The 19249-nt window shown below is 49.5% G+C and overlaps 4 protein-coding genes across 4 annotated transcripts; 1 reads left to right on the plus strand and 3 right to left on the minus strand.

The window, feature by feature from the left end:
* Positions 1-2960: 2960 nt before the first annotated feature.
* Positions 2961-4605, minus strand: BO86DRAFT_387184 (bZIP transcription factor). Its single transcript, XM_025671530.1, has 3 exons — positions 4195-4605; positions 3554-4128; positions 2961-3477 (listed from the first exon to the last, which is right to left on the minus strand). The coding sequence occupies exons 1-3, from the start codon at positions 4376-4378 to the stop codon at positions 3346-3348; spliced, it is 891 nt and encodes a 296-aa protein (XP_025529968.1). The 5' UTR covers positions 4379-4605; the 3' UTR covers positions 2961-3345.
* A 6439-nt stretch (positions 4606-11044) lies between these two features.
* BO86DRAFT_377295 (uncharacterized protein) lies at positions 11045-12962 on the minus strand (the record flags this gene model as incomplete). Its single annotated transcript, XM_025670581.1, has 10 exons — positions 11045-11125; positions 11276-11282; positions 11730-11914; positions 11990-12087; positions 12172-12190; positions 12274-12280; positions 12409-12436; positions 12602-12730; positions 12847-12854; positions 12922-12962. The coding sequence occupies 10 exons, from the start codon at positions 12960-12962 to the stop codon at positions 11045-11047; spliced, it is 603 nt and encodes a 200-aa protein (XP_025529969.1).
* Positions 12963-13524: 562 nt separating this feature from the next.
* BO86DRAFT_377296 (branched-chain amino acid aminotransferase, cytosolic) lies at positions 13525-14962 on the minus strand (the record flags this gene model as incomplete). The annotated part of the gene is made up of 4 exons (XM_025670582.1): positions 13525-13537; positions 13598-14296; positions 14360-14657; positions 14731-14962. The coding sequence occupies 4 exons, from the start codon at positions 14960-14962 to the stop codon at positions 13525-13527; spliced, it is 1242 nt and encodes a 413-aa protein (XP_025529970.1).
* A 569-nt stretch (positions 14963-15531) lies between these two features.
* Positions 15532-18880, plus strand: BO86DRAFT_333840 (putative protein kinase Scy1). Its single transcript, XM_025668831.1, has 2 exons — positions 15532-17296; positions 17360-18880. Exons 1-2 carry the CDS (start codon positions 15844-15846, stop codon positions 18682-18684), a joined length of 2778 nt encoding a protein of 925 aa, XP_025529971.1. The 5' UTR covers positions 15532-15843; the 3' UTR covers positions 18685-18880.
* Positions 18881-19249: the final 369 nt, after the last annotated feature.

The following is a 19249-nucleotide window of genomic DNA, read 5'->3' on the forward strand; positions in this document are numbered from 1 at the left end:
CTTTCTCGGGTCCTCATTTGTGTTCTTTTCAACTGTCACCGGTGGCAGGAGTCTGGTTGTGTGCATGAGAGTACCTCGATCAACTGCATAATTCTTAGGCGGCCAACTGTCCAATCCTCCAGACATCTTCACGTCTTCATGTGCTTGCCGATATGACGCACGGGGTTCGTGCGTTACCTCCGCTAACTTACTATCTCCGGCATAGACGAGGTCGGATTTCACCGTTCGTCTGCCGTGGGCTATGACCGACAAATCTTTGGTTGAGCCGCGTTGGTTTTTATCGTTTTCATTTCTTTTCGTCTTTTTCCTATCTGTCTTTTTTCGGACTTTCTCTGCATTTCTTCCATTCATCATGCTTCATGAATTTGCACGCCATGCTACTGGGGTCTCACATTAGCGTGGCCTGATGGCTGTTCGTCTATACGAGCTCCGACCGAGTGAGGGGAGCCCTTTCAGAGGCAAGGATGCGTCTCTGTCCTCTGAATCGCCAAAGTTCCATGTAACCCGGTGCCGGGGCATCTGGGATCGTTGCAACGTTGAAATAACTCGTAACTCAATCATAGTCTCAGCCGCGCCGGGAGACGGCTATCCTTGTTGGTGCCGGTGAGCTGTATCTCCACGGCGTGTTGCACGATATCGCGACGAGAGAGTTACCTCGAGGGTGCCGGAGAGTGTATGGACAAATTGGTCCGGAAGAGTTCTCACCTGTAACGGGTCCTGACTTAGTCCCGAGAATTTGGATGGGCTTACATGGTCGCATCTAGCGGACTAGGGCTGTCACTTTTACTGAGGAAAGGAGTAAGAGGTTTACTCTCTGATAGAGTAGAACCAATCTTGATTCATAATCCGCGGCCTGGAATCAAGGTAAGCTCCATGCTGCAGCCGATGGTGAAAGGGACGAGAAAAGTAATGTTCTCAAGATAAGTGGGTATCATAAAAATCATGGAAAGGAGTTGAATACGTCGCAATTTGTGTTGCCCGACAAGGCCCAGTTTCTGGTATTTTCACTCGCGGGAATAGCAATTGTGCGTGTTCCAGAAAGGAAAACATCGTCACAAGCGTAACTTGCCTTGACTGCGACCAAAAATAACCCTTGTGCGATTCGTGGTATAGCCCGATTTTGGAAGTCGGTGATATGCTTTAATTCCGAGTACGCTTACCATCTGAAGCGAATGGCCCGGGGCTAATATTTGGAATACGATAAAACATCATGGATTGTTTATCCAGACTGTCTTCAGCCGATACAGACCTGAACACCGATCCAAACTGCACACTTGAGACGAAACCCGTGAATAAGCCTGGGTACGAGTCAGCTGCCACCTGTTGAGGGTGAGGGTGTGCATGAAAGTGATTTGGAACCCCCAGATCTGTCGATGCTAACATAATTCGTACCACATCTTGCCAGGGTGTGTGGAGGCGCAGCAGCAGCATGCCAGCAGTTGTGTGGCATACGTCACTTTGGCGACTTGAGCAGAGCCTCCTGGCATGAAATGAAAAGCAACATCAGTCAGTCGTACAGATAGGTGGTATGAGTGGTTGTTTGTTTTTTCTTACTTTCTTTTTTTTGTCTTTTTTATTTTGATTTTTTGGGTTCCCGTTCGAATTCCACCATTGCCGTTTCGATCTTGCTGGGGGACAAAGGGGAGAAGGGAGGGGATCATCGGGAGCGGCACGGTTGCCCGGGCTTGATTCTGGCCCAGGCGCTGAGCGGCTGCAGTGGGTGGTTGTGGTGGTGGGTTACTTAGGATCTTTCGGGTTCACCTCCAAGGCTCCAGCGTCCTTAAGTCTTTGTGATCAAGAGAGAGCCGCCTCGAAGCCTCTCGCTGTCTCCGAATCAATGGAAAGGGATTGGCCAACAGCGATTGGCGGTCGAGTCTGAGTCTTTGGGCTCGATTCAAGAAACCCCTGCAAAGGTTGCATTCCGGTTGGTGAAATATCCAGACCAGGCAAACCACTCGGCCCCAAAAGTGGAAGGCCTTGCGATCACCTTAACCTAATATCAAGGCCTTTTCTGGCTCGCGGCGAGATTGAAGGGGGGCTGGCTGTATTCAGCCCCCCTCCCCCTCCCACAATCATGTACGGTTGCCGCTGAATGTTGGGCCCCATTGAGGGTAAATCTCTCAGATGGGTATTGTACCGAGTAAGTTGCTGCTGCTTCACGCTCTTCCGACTTGACTTGAGATAACTACGACAGTCAATCTGTCTAACTGGCAGGATACAAAGCAAATGTTGTGGAAATACTGCGGGCGGGCGACAATGATGATTTACCAAAAATGGAAGGCACGGAGCGGCCGACCGATGAGCCGCCGATGGCAGGTACGCCTTACCGAATAAGGCAAAGTGCTCAGTGCCCGCGGGCTCTAGGCTTTTCGAGGTAGTAGTACGTGACTTATACCCGTAGTGTACTGTACTAGGTAGATAAGTACGTAGGTGCCCTGGTCCAGTCACCGGAGGGGCTGAAAAGAAACAATGGAACCTGAAAGGGTACAGACGAGCCAGCCAATCATACATGTGAGCCAAGTAACCATCTGGCGGAAGGCTGCAAGACCCCACAACTCCCACCCCCCCCCGCCCTCGAGCTGTGGTCCACGGTACGTACCTTACTTCATTTACTTACTCAGTACGTATCTTACTAGGGTATACTAATCATATCTAACCTAGCAACTAACCGACGTAGGTAGGCTAGACTAGGTGGCAGCCTCAATTCATGGGCAATACGGATATACGTACTGTACGCTAGTCTAATTAGTAATTGCAACTGCGCGCACTAGCTATGGTAAATTTAATTAGCTGCTTCACCGGTCTGGCCCGAATAGTGGATTAGAGAAAACTACCTCACACAGTCCCTTTGTCCTGTCGCGCTCAGATTCAGGCTTCCTCCCTTGAAAAGGATGCTCCCTAAAGTAAAGTTATTTGATTTGTATCATTATCTGCGCTCTGCTTTATGATTCAATCTCACGAAAAAAAAAAAAAAAAAAAAAAAAAAAAGCCCTTAGAGGGGGGGGCCGCCTGGTGACAAAGAACGCCGCTAACCCCATGCCTCTATCTGCGTCCAAGGGTCATAACAAAAGAGACACTCTTTAAATGGTCCCCTCGAACTCTAGTCGAGCAACCCGCCCAAAGGACAAACCATCGAGACCCAGTCTAAGCAATCAATCAAGCAGGCTCTAGAACCAGAAGGCCTGAGAACACCACATAGCATTTGAAAACAAAAGTTGTAGAGCCGCTTGAAGTCCGGTTACCAATAATACATCATTGCAGTCGTTATAGGTTGTAACCACGAGAAGGTGAAGGGAAGAGGATATAAAGAAAGCCCAGCAGGGGAAAGAAATAATAGTCGCACGGTCATAGGAAAGGATACATGTGGGGAGAGCACGGGCCCGACTCGGGCGTGAGGGGCCCTGTCCCCAGCGAAGGCTCTGCTGGGGTCGACGGTGAGGAGTGACCATCGCTATGGGCTGAAGACAAGGGTGGCATCTGAGAGACAGAATTAGCACCATTAACCCTGGAGCTCTAGTACCGACATGTGTCGTGTAGAGAGAGGGGTATGTACAGGGATATTGGTCTCGGGCAGCTGTTGTGGTGTTGGACAAAGATCAATGCCCGCCATGGAGGCATAGCTCATACTGAACGGACTGACGATCTCATCATCGGCATACGAATGAGGCTTTTTGGATGGTCCAGTGGCTGATATGGCGACGGGAAGGATCGAAGGGAGGTGAGTACTGTATTCGTTGTGGTAGGGCAAATCATGGTAGCTGCTTCCAATCGAGTGATATGACGGCGGCTGACCGTAGCTCGAGTGACCATACGGGTCTAGATGCGAGTAGGACGGGTATGAAAATACCGGAGGTGGTGAAGCCGAAAGCTGACGGGTACATTGGTGAGAAAACATTGACCCTCGATCATCCGAAGTGGAGTAACTGTCGTAGGACGAGCCTCGTTCACTGGGCGAGTGGGTTGTGGTATTCTGACTGGCTTTGGACGCCCGACTCTGTCGGCTACGACCGGACTTGGCTGTAGATACCGCCTTCTGTGGTTCTGATCTCTCGAGAGCTCGTTCAGGCGACGTCGAGGCTGTCGCCGCTCTCTTCTCTAGATCTTCCAAGCGACGCTTTAGCTTCTTTCCTACAGACAAGCGAGGGTGATTAGTCAATGTTCTCTCCAACTCCACTCCCAAGCCCAGTGACTTACGATAGTTCCTCTGCGCGATTCGATTTTGTATCCGCCGCCTCTCCGCAAGATCAGAGATCTTGGTCCAATCTTCATTAGGGTTGGCATTGGGACTGAAGGCGCTGCTGGAAGCATGATTCGATGAACTTCTCGAGCTGGAGGATTGAGGATAGGAGTAGTTGGCTGAACGATGCATGCTGGGCATTGGGAAGAGAGATGTACCAAGCTACCGGTATCTCAGGCGCAAAGTACGTGGTGGTGTTGCTATCAATGGAAATCGAAGGGGGAGAGGTGTAAGGTCAACTATATAGTTGCGTACTGCGCACAGGTAATAGCAATGGGTCTTAGAAGTTTCACAGCTTTTGCTTGTAAGAAGCGAGAGTAATGTGCAGGAGGCATTCATTCAGTATTTAAAACAAAATTAAGCCATGGGTCGATCAGCTGGCGAACAGGTCTGTAGCTTATGCCTGCTAAGCCCCGGGTCCGAATGAAAGTAGCCTGTCAGTGACAGTCGATTGAACCGTTGCGATAACCGTGTTAGTCCGTGCTCGTAAGACTAGCAGCATCTTGATGTTTTTTTTTTTTTTTTTTTATCTTTTTTCTTTCTCTTTTTAGAAAAAGAGGATGGGGAGGGGGGATTTTCTGGATCGGTCTCATTTGATTATCTTTTAATTCGATCTTGGATTTATTTTTTTTATACTTTCTCCATTAGACCTATTACGCGTGGAAGACGGGGGGGAGGGGGAGGGGGGAAGATGACTGGGGGAGACGCGGAGGGGGAGGGAAACACTTTCGCAGGGAATGAATGCATGGCTCGACCATGTGTTGGTAAGGAACCTTACCCGAATGGATGCGCCGATGTACAGGGCTGGGCTGCGTCACTAATGGCTGGCGTGGGTTAGCGGCAATCCTACTCGTAGACCATGAGGCTGTTTGAGCGGACCCCCGATGGCCGACACCACCGGAATGGAGGGAGAGGCATGATATCAGGCTGTGCTAGACTGACACCAACTTCGGGTTTGTCCACCAATCTCACCCATGTGGTTCCATATTGCACATACCGATCATTTACGAGGTGGATCATCAGTATCCACGAGACGGTCTTCCCCGTACTTAGTGCAATCGGCCGCAGCATTCCTTCGGAGGAGGAAATTGGAATGACCCCGATGCCTGGTCGATCTCGGTCCGCAGTCTGCCTTTCGTTTGTTTTCTATGTATTGTACAATATGTACGGTACACACTGTACGAAGTACGATACTGTACACAGTACTGTAATTGTGATTTTCCCGGCTTGACTTGACTTAAATGACTGTGGCCTGTCGCAATTCGTTTGAGGGCGTGAATGATTCAATTTTCAGTATTTGAAAGAGCCGGATATCTTATCCAGAGGCTCTTTTAAAAACGAGTAAGAGAAGAACAATAAAAACGAGATAGAAAAGAAAAAAAGCAGAAACTTGTACTAGTGGGCATTGTCCAAACTGGTACAGTACCTCGGCGTTCGACTCGAACCAACCGAGATCGTTAGAGCAGAAGCCCGACTGTTGCACAGCCAAGCGCTAGATTGCCTTGGATATCAGTCCTCGCACAATTATGTCTGTGGGGAAGCTTCGCATTGATGGCTGTACAGGTACAAGCATACCTACCGCATACCAAGTGCATACAGAGGCATGAGACAGACGACCTTTGGGATCTATCGGGAAACCATTTCAATCACCGAAAGGGATCTGGGGGGCCTTAGAGGCAGTGCGATGGCATGTATACAAATCGAAACCGGGATCAGTAGAGAAATGGCCCCAATATAGACCAATCCCCTTAAACTATGAAACAAGGTATCGGTGCTACAGTACTTAGGTGTGGGGAGATGAGTATGTTGTCTACAGTTCGCGTGCATGGCTTGAATTGACATTTGACATTGCAAGATCTGGACCCAAGGGAGGTGGGGGGGCTGAAAAATGGCAACTTGGGTATGGAGTATTAATGATTTGGTCGGCTCTCGTCTTATTGGTATGTATCGCTGGTAAGTTTACACTCTGGTATGGTGTCTACACCGTATTTCGCTAGGCCCTGTCAGTGATAAGTTATCTGTTACTTTGACAAGATTATTAACTGTGGACTTTTCTAGTTGAACCAAACTTCACGTTTGCGGAACAGGCGAGGAAGTTCTTCTCTAGCTCTCTGATTTCGTTGCCGTAAACAAATGTTTACCGAATCCAGATAGTTCGAGCACATGGCTGTTTGTTTCACTGAACAGAGATTCGGCCGGTCTAACTCAGCCTAAAATCCTGCTCCGCGCACGAAATTCTTTGTTGATTCCAGGTATGCCCTAGATATAGCAGTCTTGTTTTGCCTGCCGTTCGGAGATCTCTCTGGCGCTAATGTCAGAGGCAAACACTTATCAAGTTCATATACATGCTGTAGTCACATAGGCTTATTACTTATCATTTAATGCTTTAATGTATAGTAATCAGGAGCATCATGGTCTCCTTGCCTTGCTTGCAAATGACTTCCCGCCATGCATGATGCACAGGAGGGATGAGCCCCAAGCCCAATCGCGACAGGGTACCGCGTTTTCCAGAACAGGGCGCCAAGTTGATCACTACCCAGCAGGTACACAGTACTACAAGGTGATTTCCCAACTGCCACACTCAGGATAAATACTCCTTCTAGTGCCCGCCAGCATGGTGCCTATCTTTCGAGCGCGAGCCGTAGCCAACCGCAACAGGATATGAACACGAGCCTTGAGTGCACGGCCTTGACTTCGACCACGTTGCACCCCTTGATCTTGGCAGTACACTAAGGATAAAGATCTCACCATCTCCGAATGGCTGGTCTAGATAAAGAGGCGCGCTGTGTGGAATATGGTGCTCCCTTACTTCCTTCATCAGCTTCACTCGGTCGCGATCATTGACCCTTTGAGAGGGCAGCCATTCATCCTCGAATGTATGTCAATTGAGCCTTGGAATTTTCCCGTCGCAGAATCTCATGGCTGTTGTCTAGGGTATATCTCAGCGTCAAAGCACAGCCCACTCCGTTTCTAAGCCCCTTCCATTCCTCCCTGGGCCAAGTTTGCTGTCTCGCAGCAAAAAACGGCCCCCGTTCTCCTTATCCGATTAGGGCTTTCCATTTCCCTTCCCGTTCCATAAATGCGAGTGCACCGCCATCATCCCATATACTGTACAGTGCCACTGCCTACTTTAGCATTTGGTTTCAATCTGCCTTTGTACTCTGGCTATACTAAGCCAAACACTTCAAGGGTTTCCCCAGTGGGCGGTTACGCAGCGATTGCACTCTGTGAAAGATTGGCAGGGATGCTCTGAGAGGGAATTACTGCAGCTAAAGGTGGTTAGTCTACGGAGTACTGGTATCCAATTAGCCTGGCCACTGCCCGTAGTACAGGGTCCTACTCAATTAAGATAGCGCCTACGTCCTAGTACTGGGCTTCAAAGTTGTCATGCCGGAGATGAAGCCCTTGTTTGGGGGGGGGGGCAAGTGAGGGGAAGAACATCCCCTCACGCCCAATGGGACCAATGATCTCGCACCAGTTTCTAGAGTCATTTTTAGCCCCAAGTGCCACTTAGCGAGACAACAAATCATCATTCATTCTCAGTGGGGCGGGCCTCATGGCCCTCAGGTGCCCATGTTGATCATGCTATGCTAAACTTGCGGCTCAAAAACTTGCAGACTTACACCCGGCTTGAAACGGGGTTGCTCGAGCCTTAGACCAGATCAATCACAGCCCACCAGATTTCGACAAGTGTGTAGGGCTGAAGAGGCTAAGAATCATCTGTGGAATGACTGTTCAGTGACAGGATTGCGGGCCTGACTCGAACCCCATGGCCAATGCTTCTTTGAAAAGGACGTCCATGCAGGATCGTAACAGAACTCGTAATATGGGATTATGCCACACGTCTATCGGCTCAACGTTGCTTGAGTTCTGATGCTGGCCGTAACCTGTGCGGAGTACGCATAGTACAGCACACTGTATATTTCAGTTGTCGTGGATAATATCCTAGCCATAGAAATAAGTCCCTTTTATCCAACCCCGCCCCCCCCTCCCGCGGCCAAAAGACTTCAGACCATGCGACGCCTTTTCGTATGAGTGTGCCCATCTTCTCCCGCTCAATGTGCGCCGCGGACTTCCTGAAATAGGTTCAGCTGCACTAGATCCGGGCAAATGCAGCAATCATTGGCTGCAGGCACCGCTCGTATAATCACACAGTACTGTAGCACTACCAAGCCACGAGGATAGGTCGATGCATGGGTAGATAGGACTACTGTGATCTTTGCATGCCATGGCGTGCCTTACGGCTGGGCGGGCTTTCTTTTCTTCTAACACCTGAAGAAGCAGGAAGGACTTCCACAGAAAACTCTTGGTGGGTGCCACATAGAAGCTTCTAGTATTTCTAGAAGACATCCAGCGTGATCTGAGACTGTGTCACGCTGCTGCACTGCATTTCACCGCATCGGCTGGTGCGGTAACCATGTCGATTGTATTATCGATAGCTGAATCAGACTGGCTTAGTGCAGCAGTCTTCAGGCTTTATCCAGTCCTGGGTTCTCCTGATGCATAGGCATGCATGCACGCAAGAACGCTCAGTAAGGCCAAGCCTCGTCAATCCAGGTTGTACAGTACATACAATACCTCGTAGCCATATACACAAGCCTGAAGCAAAACCAAAACCTGCCCACACTGCAATGTACTGTATGTAGTGTATAGCAAATGTCCGTGATCAAGGTCTGTTAGTTCTTGCTCGAATGACACCTATCCTTATCATAGCAAGTAATAATGAGTCACTTATAGCACTTGATGATACTATGTGGCTAAGAAACTAGGAGAAGACTAAGAGTAAGAGCCCCGCAAAACCGGGAAGAATGTGAAGACAAAAACACCCCAGTCGAATGCTGTACTGTACGGGAACTCCACGTGCAGCAGCCATGATTCCATGTGATGGCGCCATTCTTATCGGACCTCCACCTACCATGATTTGCGGCGGGTGAGAAATTGGCTCTGGGATCTCTATCTCTAGACTATCCTATTGAGATAACAGTGCCTGTGGATTCCTATCTAACATCTCGGGAGACCTTCACGGACACGACGATCGGTTTAGTCATCCCATGCCGGGGGATAGGATCACATCACTTAACCCATCGTTTTCCAAATTTTAGCCCCGCGGTAGTTACTGTAGTACCTGCAATAGGATGTCTCAACCAAGCAAACTACTCGGTACGTGCGCCGTGGAGATATTCGGTTTGGCCGAGTTGCTTACCGAAGTAGGAAAGTGATGTACTCGGGTACCTAGTACGGCCACTGGCACTACTGTTTCCGGCCCCAATTTGGCAAGTTGGATTGTTGTACAGTACCGCTGAACTATAGTTACGGTGGAAGGAAATTGACTTCCAACCTCATCAGCCTGCCCGGACTTCCGCCCCCATTGTTCAAGTTAACACCGTTACTAGTCCCAGATTCGAGCAATAGCAGAAAACGGCCCCCATGATTAGAAATTCCAACCACAGTTATAGTATTGCAAACTTCGTTTACTAACTTAGGTACTGTACAGTACAGTACACTCCGCCCGACCATGTGGCAATGCTCGCGGATCAGTGCCCCCCAGCAACTGCTTTTAGTACATACAGTACATGCCACAGCTTATGCGCTAGCGGAATTGATTGGTGCCATGCATGCGCAGAGCCGACCAGGTCCGTCTAGATTGAATATACGACCCATCGCCGCGAACTAAAGCAAACGAGCCCCCCCCACAGCAAAGACGGCCACTAGTCCGCACCTGCGTGGTTCTGAATCCCTGTCTAGGGCAGAGAAAAAGGTGTCCCCTAGCATCACGGCGCCTCAATGTTACCACATGTCGATGAGCCCAAAACGTGCGCAACCAATTTGCGTCGCATGAATTCAGCACTCGGGATAGCTTAACTCGCTGATTGGGCCCTTGATCTGCCCTAGACCACTGGCATGCTGCATACGCCAACAGGCAATCGCCAGGAGACCCGTCATAGAGTCTTGTGAGGCTGTGGGGTACTCTGACCGGCGTATCCATCATTTTATACATATATACAGAGGAGTGTGATCTCTCCCCTACCATGACTATGTCGAGGAGAGATGAGTTGCGATTGACGACCTCAATCAGGGGGTGGTATCGGTAAGCACTCTTGTAGATGGGCCACCACAGGTGAGCCCCGGAAAAAGCCACCGGCAGTGGGGAGAGAAGTTCAGTTGACAGAAACGAGCTACGTACTATGGGGTCCAGCGGATCAGTATGGGTACTATGGGATGATAAGTTAGCGCTCCAAAGGCCCACGACACCCACAGTGATTATCACCAACGCGTCTAGTCACTCGACTCGTGGGCGACTAATGCAGAGGCTAGAGCCTCAATAAAGTGCATTGAATTGGTGGTGCGTGGGTATAATCATCTTAAGAATCATGCCCTGAGTTTCAGGGCAGCTGACTAGCTGGTGACTAGCAATCTTAGCGTTATGTTGTGGAAGGCCTTTCGACACGGGCCTAATATTGATTGATTAATAATGATCTATGAATCATCACCAATTGTTGGACTCGGCCTGACCGAAAGGCCGATGGTCTAGGTGATACAGGTATCACTCAGTATCGTATACCATATAAGTGTGCTACAACACTCAATCTTCCAAGTCCAGTCAGTACCATGGTAGCACAGTTATGACTCAACAAAATGATGTAGCGTGTTATTTTCAAGGGAAAATATGAAAATAGAATTGAAAAACAAACGCTAAAGTTCAGACTTTCGAACCGCACATGCATTAGCCTGTGACTGTTGCGGAGTATTACATCGCCTTTGTGAGGGAGATTAAGCTAGCCAAAAAGGGTAGTCCTGATGCTGTACTTAGGTAAGGTTCCAGTTTGGGTTCCAGCTCAGGTGGTTGTTGTATGAGATACCCGTGTATGAACAATATACTGTACTGTACTGTAATTTGTAATTGAGATTGTTACAGACCATGACACACGGTATGATAGGCAGATCTCAGCCCGAACTCCGATGGTTGTATAGCTGAGACCAGTCACATAAATAACATGCGGTAAGTCCGTGACTGAGGCGTGAATGATAGTAACTTACTCCGTAACTATCTCAAGCAGTAAGTTACGTCGTAGTCTTCCTCCTTCATTCTTCTCCTCATTCCCCCGCTGCCGTAAGGCCACCCGTGGTGGCTTCTTGATAAGAAGCTTCATCTATGATTTCAGTCGTAATCAACCAATAACTGAGCCAGTTCTTTTAGCATGAGTACGTTCAGCAGGGAATATGATTGTATGGCATGCTTTTCTCCCCCTTCCGTTTTCATCTCATTTTAAATTTCTTTTTCTTCGGCTCGATTTCCCCCCTTTGTCGCTTCAAAAGAAATGGTCTCGGTAGGACGGCTATTCGAAAGGCCGATACGGAGTAGCGTATCTACCGACTCATCCGAACCATGCGCCAAAGAGATCCAAGTCAGAACCGAGCTGAAGTTGGAGAAGTGGAACCATGCCAATGGCAGGACCCGGGGGGGCCAGAGGGAGGTGGGGGGGGGGCGCACCAGCAGCGGGCGGTTGTCAAGCGGGATGTGAGGTGGACAAACAGAGTTGCGGCTCCTCCAAATCCAAACAACCAGAAAACAAGCACCGGGCATGGGCCAGTTTCATCTTGACCCATGACATCGCTCACCCCACCTGTGCAGGCAGAGCAGACTGAACACAGCTTTGCCTCGCTAGTTACGGAGTTCTAGGGTGATTAAGGATCAATTAGTATTGCTGTAGGTCAAACATTTGAGTTACAGTGGATTACAGCATAACTTACAAGAGCTGAGACAGGTGTTCTCCATACTCCGTAGACTGGAGGCCAACTAGTACTGTAAATCACTGCCCGCGGAACGGATCCTGCCGGCACGTTGCTGCCTGGTAATCTTGTCTAAGTGCTGACTTTTTGATGGAGTCACTGTCTAGTCTACGTAGGCTCTAGGCATCCATACGATAACGTACTGGCTGGTCTAGTCGAGAGCTATAAGGCAGTAAGTTTAGAAACAGCAATCTTCTTGAGGCGTAGAAGGTATCTTAGAATCGCCTCCGATCATTTGTGCATACCAAGGTACTGTACATGGGAAAAGGTAGTGCACTGTACTAAATAGGTAGGATGGGTAGTATGCCCGTGCAGTGCAGTGCGTGTCGGCTGAGTATGTATACGCATACGTACTGTACTGTACTGTAATTCCAACGTACCTGTCAGGTGGGTACTGGCCATGGTTGCCTGGTGGGGGTCAAGATGTCAACGTGCTGGTTGGTTTGCTCGCATAAACATGGGCTCCGGGCTCGGAAACTAAGATGGTCAAGGAGCCCTGAGTTGGTTTGGAACTTAGTTGGCGCTGCTTTCGGACATTCATGGAGGGATTATTATAAATCATAGACCACTTACAAGATCGGAGCCGGGTCTGGACAGCGCGACCTTCCGAGGTGAAATTCGCGCAGGACAGGGTGTGAACTGTGAAAGGGTTCAAAATGGATAGCGGCTCGGTGGGGCCGTGAGCTGTGCGTATTACAAATTCTACCTGTATCAGTCAGTGAGTGAGTTTACTTCCCTAGTTGATGGCACGCCAGCATGTGTTGGAATGATTCATCGGTGATGGGGTCTTCGAGATCTTCTATGGTAACTCAACAAACCACGTGTTCTGTTTGCTCCAAGAATGCTACAGAAGCCTGAATCTCAGTTGGCTAGCGACGAGATGACAAGCATACCCTTTGGAAACAGTTCTCATCCGGTCCAATGTAAGTTCCATCTTTTATGTGGAGTTTCTATTTATGCCCTGCAAAACATCCCGATGGAAGGCTTCCAGTAGGGTGACATCACCTAAATGCTACTGTGCTCGTTATATGCTGGCCTCAATTATCCAGTGTGCGGTCGCTAGAATGTCAATGTGGGACTTTTTCTATCTCCTGAGACCTAGCGTCACCGTTCAGCTTTATCTCAGTTTGTTTGCTTAGACTTGAACATGATGGCTCTGTGGCTATGCTTGCCGTGCGTTTGGCCCCGGCACGGCGCCTTTGAAACTGGTATACAGCGAAATCTCCGTCCGGAACAGAACCACGGTCTTTCAGGAGCTCTGAAAAGATGAGTTTCCACCGTCCTAGCCTCAGGTAGCGCTCGGGAATTGACCATGACATATTGTTGTTCTTGTGTTCTTAGTCCATCAGAACCGCCATTAGCCTTACAACGCCCCTTGATGAGATCCAAACAAACGTTTTGATACGTCCATGAGAGACGACAAAGACACACACGCACACACACGCGCATGTAATGATAGTATAAAGCATATCAACTCCTATCCTTTAAATCTGACTCTATAGGACGTAGCTGTGAAAATCGTTAGCAGTCTTGCAAAAACCGTATTCAAGTCGGTAGAAGAATTCTCACCTCCACGGATGCTCCTCGTCACCATACTGAATACCCTCAATCCAGTTCTTCATTTGCAAAGCGATTTCCCCAGCCTCCTCGTTTTCCTTCAGACCGCAGTCGACAAGCTCACCCTTGTAGCTGATCTTTCGTACAGGGCTCACAATAGCTGCGGTTCCGGCTCCAAAGACCTCAATGAGCCTTCCCTCCTGGGCTGCTTCAGCAAGCTCGGTCATCCTGACTTTGCGCTCTGCGACGGCCCACCCCTTTGGCACCAATCTTTCCCTTGCCAGAGCCAACACCGAATCTCTAGTGACACCTTCAAGAATTGTGCCATCTAATGGTGCTGTCACCAGCTCCTTCTGACCAGTTTCCTTGTTCTTCATTGCGACGAAAAGATTCATTGTGCCAACTTCAGTGATATATTCCTCTTCTCCAAAGAGCCAAAGGTTCTGCTGGAAGCCCCGAGAGGCAGCTTCGAGTTGAGGCAGAACACAAGGAGCGTAATTCGCACCTAGCTTCTTGTCTCCCACACCACCGGGCCAAGCGCGGACTGCATAGTCGGTGGCCTCAAGAGAAATAGCCTTGAAGCCGGTAGGGTAGTAAGGGCCGACAGGGCTTGCGATCACGAATAGAAGGGCGGAACCTGGGGGTCCGACACCAAGAGTCTTTTGAGTGCCGATCATCGTGGGACGCAGGTATAGCGAGTATCCTCGAGCACTAGGAGAGCAAGGGTTAGCCATGACTAAGAGTTGCTAATCGAGGAATTGTAATCGCGCTAACTCGGGGATGAATCTGCTGTCCAATTTCACAAATTCTCCGATCAGTTTGGTCAGAGCCTCGCCGTCGAAGGTGGGCAACGCAATTCTGGAAGACGACTTGTTCAAACGCGCCATATTCTTGTTCGGGCGGAACAGCCGGATCTGGCCTTTGTTGTCTTTGTATGCCTTCATACCTTCGAAGCACTCGAATGCATAGTGAAGCACACAGGCTGAGGGATCGAGGCTCAGGTTCTGGTACGGAACGATCTGAGGGGTGTGCCAGCCATCAGCCGCTGTCCATTCAATCGAAAGCATGTGATCTAAGGGCGAGAGAACGTTAGCGGAAATCAGAAACGAACCGTGTCAGTCGTTGCCAATGCAGAATGTCCATACCAGTGAAGGTCTTTCCGAAGACAAGGTCCTTGGCAGCCGTCAACTCTTTGGGCGTGCTCGTCTTGGTGACTGTAAGCTTGGAAGGATCAAGGCCGGCTAATCTGGAAGCAGCAGTTGGTGTTGCGCTGAAGCATCTCTTCCATAATTGACTCAGTGCGGAGTTTTGAGAGGCCCCAGGGGCAACGAAGCTTTGTAGTAACGCCCGACGATGGGCAACCTGGAAAGATCGCATCGTGAAGTGATCCGCAAACAATGTGAAGATAATGAGGTAGAGAACACTCAGTCAATCCTGTGCTGCACGATGACCAAAGACTATTAAGGTTATTTTGGGGAGGCGGTTGCGGAGCTTTAAAGTGAGCGGAGAAAAGCACTTGATGACTCTTTTTCAACGGACCCCGGGCACAACTCCGGAAGATCCACAGATAAAGGACTAGTTAGTATCTGGAGATGGCTTTGGCCCAGACCACAGATCGAAACGCGAGGCCACGATTTCTAAGTCAAATTGGCACCAATTGTGCTCTCACAGATCACGGCTGGGTCTAAGCTATGTGACTTGTTCGCCCTGAGATCAATTGACTATCGCGCTGTCATTGGAGGCAAGGTTCCGACGTCGGCGTCGAGCGGCACAGATACCCGGCAATAATCGATCTAGAAAGGCGGTCAGTAAAAAGAGTTGTTAGCCCTGGCCCCAGCCCAGGCCAACCACTAATTTAGGCCTGGGGTGCACGTGACATAGGCCTCGGGCGGGCAGCTGCCCGCCCGAGTGATAACTAACTTATCCAAGTGGAATGCCATACATGGCATGAATAGAGAAAGGGAAGAGGAGAAAGAGATTGGAAAATCTGGAGCAACAATACGGCGACCTTGACTCTACTCTTGAACTGAGGAGACTTTTTTAAACCTCAGTTCATGAATTATTCTATTCCTGTCCATATACTTCCCCCTTTCCCGATTCATTGCTGCGTCATCATTTTATTCCTCTTGCAAGCTCGTGATATCTCAATTCCCCGAATATACGCCCTCCCGCATAAGCTTCGCTTTGGATGCATTGGAAATAGTCAATAGTGTCTTGTGTGCTCGCAAACGGTTATAAATCTGGGTTGATAGGCGAAAATGTTCTCATCTGCGCTCAAATCTCTGAGCTCTAACATAACATCAAACTATCAAGTTTCTCCCCACCCAACCTTGGTTTCAGGACCGTGGAAGATCCATGACGGCAAGAAGAAGTCCACAGGCACATCGGCTTCGATCTTTATCTTCGATAAGAAGGCTCTCGAGATCCGTTCAAGCGGGCTAGGCAGTCGCTCGAGTGCTTCCACTAAAAAGTTGCAGGAAGATGTTGTTGAGCGACTGAAGCGAGAAGCCGGCACTCTTGCACGCCTTCGACATCCCTCTGTTCTTCAGGTTTTAGAACCTCTGGAAGAAACTCGTGGCGGCGGGCTTATGTTTGCTACCGAACAGGTTACTGCCTCTCTTGCTGGACTTTTGCAGGCCAAAGATACTCAAGAGAGCTCTGGCAGGGCCGCATCTGATGCCCGCCGCGGAGGGTCTAGCCGTTACATGGTGGAGGATCCTGATGGAACGCGGAGGCGACGAGATCTTGATCTTGATGAGCTAGAAATCCAGAAAGGTCTGTTGCAAGTGGCAAAAGGTCTCGAGTTTCTGCACGAATCGGCAGGGCTCGTTCACGGAAATCTTAATCCCGAAGCCGTCTTCATCAATGCTAAATCGGACTGGAAGATCTCTGGGCTTGGGTTTGCTGGCCCGCCAACTGCATCGGATTCACGATCGACGCTTCCACCGCTTGCCTTGTCAGAAGTGCTCTATCAAGATCCCCGTTTACCAACGTCAGTCCAGTTGAACATGGACTATACCTCTCCGGACTTTGTGTTGGACTCCAATGTCACACCCGCCGCCGACCTTTTCTCACTTGGTCTAGTGATTGTGGCGCTCTATAACTCACCCCATGTATCTCCATTGCAGACACACTCAAATGTGAACACATACAAGAAGCTCCTTAGCTCTTCCTCAACCACCCCTTCCCAAGGCAACAACTTCTTGTCTTCGGGCACAATCCCAAGAGACATCCTCACTCATGTACTACCCAGATTGATAACTCGAAGGCCAGCCCAGCGACTAAATGCTCGGGAATTCCAGCAATCCCCCTACTTCGACAATATTCTGGTTTCAACAATCCGTTTCCTGGAGTCTCTGCCAGCAAAGAACCCGAATGAGAAATCGCAATTCATGCGCGGCTTGCAACGAGTATTACCCGAGTTCCCAGTGTCTGTATTGGAAAGAAAAGTCTTGGGAGCTCTATTAGACGAGATGAAGGATCGTGAGCTTCTTCCTCTTGTCTTAGGCAATGTTTTTGCCATCCTTCAACGCATCCCCAGTGCGCTGCGCATATTCCCCGATAGGGTAATACCCCAGCTGAAAGAGACCTTTCCGGCTGGTAAGGGGCCTCACCAGGAGCGTGACTCCAAGAAGGATGCAGGGTTGATGGTGGTCCTGGACAACATGAACATTGTTGCTAAAAATTGCCCCGGGAAGGAGTTCAAGGAAGGTCAGTAACATGTCAATGTTTCCAATGTGCCTATGTGACATAACCGGATTCTAATTTGAACAGATATTTTGCCCTTGATCCGCCTGGGACTTGACTCACCGACACACTCGTTGGTAGATGGTGCAATCAAATGTCTTCCCGTCATTCTACCCGTTCTCGACTTTAGCACTGTCAAGAATGAGGTCTTTCCGCCGATTGCTGCAACCTTCAGTCGCACGAATAGCCTTGCCATCAAAGTGCGCTGCTTGGAGGCGTTCGCTATTCTCTGTGGCGGTACTGTGAACTCCGAAGAAGCTCTAGGAGATGACTTGACAGGTGTTGGTCCAGGCAGCGTACCGCAGTCGAGTAAGTCATCGATTCTGGACAAGTACACGATACAAGAGAAACTTGTTCCATCACTGAAGGCCATCAAAACAAAAGAGCCAGCTGTCATGATGGCAGCACTGAATGTGTTCCGACAAGTTGGAACAGTGGCAGATACCGAATTCCTTGCTTTGGAACTTCTCCCAGTCTTATGGAGCTTCAGCCTCGGACCTCTCCTCGATCTTCGCCAATTCGGCGGTTTCATGCGCTTGATCAAAGATCTTTCCTCGAAAGTCGAACGTGAACAGACAAAGAAGCTGCAGGAACTTTCTTCGGCAGGCGACAATACCAAGTTTCAGAATAGCGCAGTAGGATTTTCCCAATCGGCAGGTGACTTGAATCAAACTAGCGCCGATGCACAAGAGACCTTTGAGCGTCTGGTCCTGGGACGGAACCCTAACAGCCTCAATGGCCAAGATACCGATCTATGGAGTACTGCCTCTGCAGAGCCCGCAACAAAACGGCCTCCCATTGCAAGCACTTCATCCACCGGGATATCCTGGTCGCCAAGCGTTGCTAGCCCTGTTTCCAAAGGAGGCATGCTACCAACACTATCAAATCTCAGCATGCGGTCGGTCACACCTGACTACAACCTTAGCTCCTTTCCCTCCTTGCAACCTGCTGCTAGAACAAACTCGCCCTCAACTCCAGCAGCTCCTACGTTGCCGATTTCTCCTCCCGCCCTTCAATCTTGGACCTCACCGGGTTCCTCAAACCCTCAACAGCCTCTTCCGGGGTCAAGGGCTTCGAGCAATGGCTTAGGATCCTTGTCCAGTCTCAGGGTCAATAATAGTATCTCTGGACAAGGATCGCAATCTACTCCCAACTATGCTGCGTTCTCAATTCCTCCCCCGCCAGCCGGGCTGGGCCAAGTCGGCTCCCTGACGAACCCCACTGCAGCGCCGAATCCCGTGCGATCCCCTTTCAGTGGTAATATCACACCCACCGCTTCCTTCAGCAATACTTCAGTTCCACCGCAAGGGATGCAAAAACAGGGCCTTGACAAGTATGAGAGTTTGCTATGAGATGTATGGCCTGTGTTGTTGCGTGAATCCGTTCGTCTTCTTCCAACCTTTAGCGTTCGATATCCTACCGAGTTGCTGGATGTGTGATTGCAAGCACCACAAATGGATGCAATTTGCCCACATACCACTGCCCAATTATAAATGTAACGTACGACTTGGACTGGTAGCGAAAGAAAAAAAGAACAAAAACAAAAACAAAACAAAACAAGTGGCCTCTGGTTGTTCTGCATATGTTACGAGGTATGGCAATAGCTGATCTAAAAAGATTGCTATCCAGTACATATCAAGTCTCTCTCAGAAGCTTTGCACCCATAGATTTGGCTGACCAAGGCTTAGTGAGGTATCTCACCACTATGTATATGAGTATGTTTACTAAAAGAATACGGAGATATCTACGGAGCACCTAGACTAGTCTAGTACGCGGTACGCTGACCGAACAGAGTGGACCTTTCAGAGGGGTTAGCCCAAAGCTCCACTTCTGCCAAGCACCCTCAATTGGTAGAAAGCTTAGACTTGAAAGGTGACGGGCGTCGGGGAGGAACTCAGCTCAGACACCCCGGGCTCG

The sequence above is a fragment of the Aspergillus japonicus genome (genome assembly GCF_003184785.1).
Source record: "Aspergillus japonicus CBS 114.51 unplaced genomic scaffold BO86scaffold_10, whole genome shotgun sequence".
NCBI lineage: Eukaryota > Fungi > Ascomycota > Eurotiomycetes > Eurotiales > Aspergillaceae > Aspergillus > Aspergillus japonicus.

Bases quoted from the DNA above. Each gene is read 5' to 3' on its own strand.
- BO86DRAFT_387184 (XM_025671530.1), bottom strand. From the start codon at position 4,378: ATGCCCAGCATGCATCGTTCAGCCAACTACTCCTATCCTCAATCCTCC. The intron at 4,129-4,194 runs GTAAGTCACTGG...GCTTGTCTGTAG, and splicing joins AATCGCGCAGAGGAACTATC to GAAAGAAGCTAAAGCGTCGC. The intron at 3,478-3,553 runs GTACATACCCCT...TCTGTCTCTCAG, and splicing joins TGCCCGAGACCAATATCCCT to ATGCCACCCTTGTCTTCAGC.
- BO86DRAFT_333840 (XM_025668831.1), top strand. From the start codon at position 15,844: ATGTTCTCATCTGCGCTCAAATCTCTGAGCTCTAACATAACATCAAAC. The intron at 17,297-17,359 runs GTCAGTAACATG...TAATTTGAACAG, and splicing joins CGGGAAGGAGTTCAAGGAAG to ATATTTTGCCCTTGATCCGC.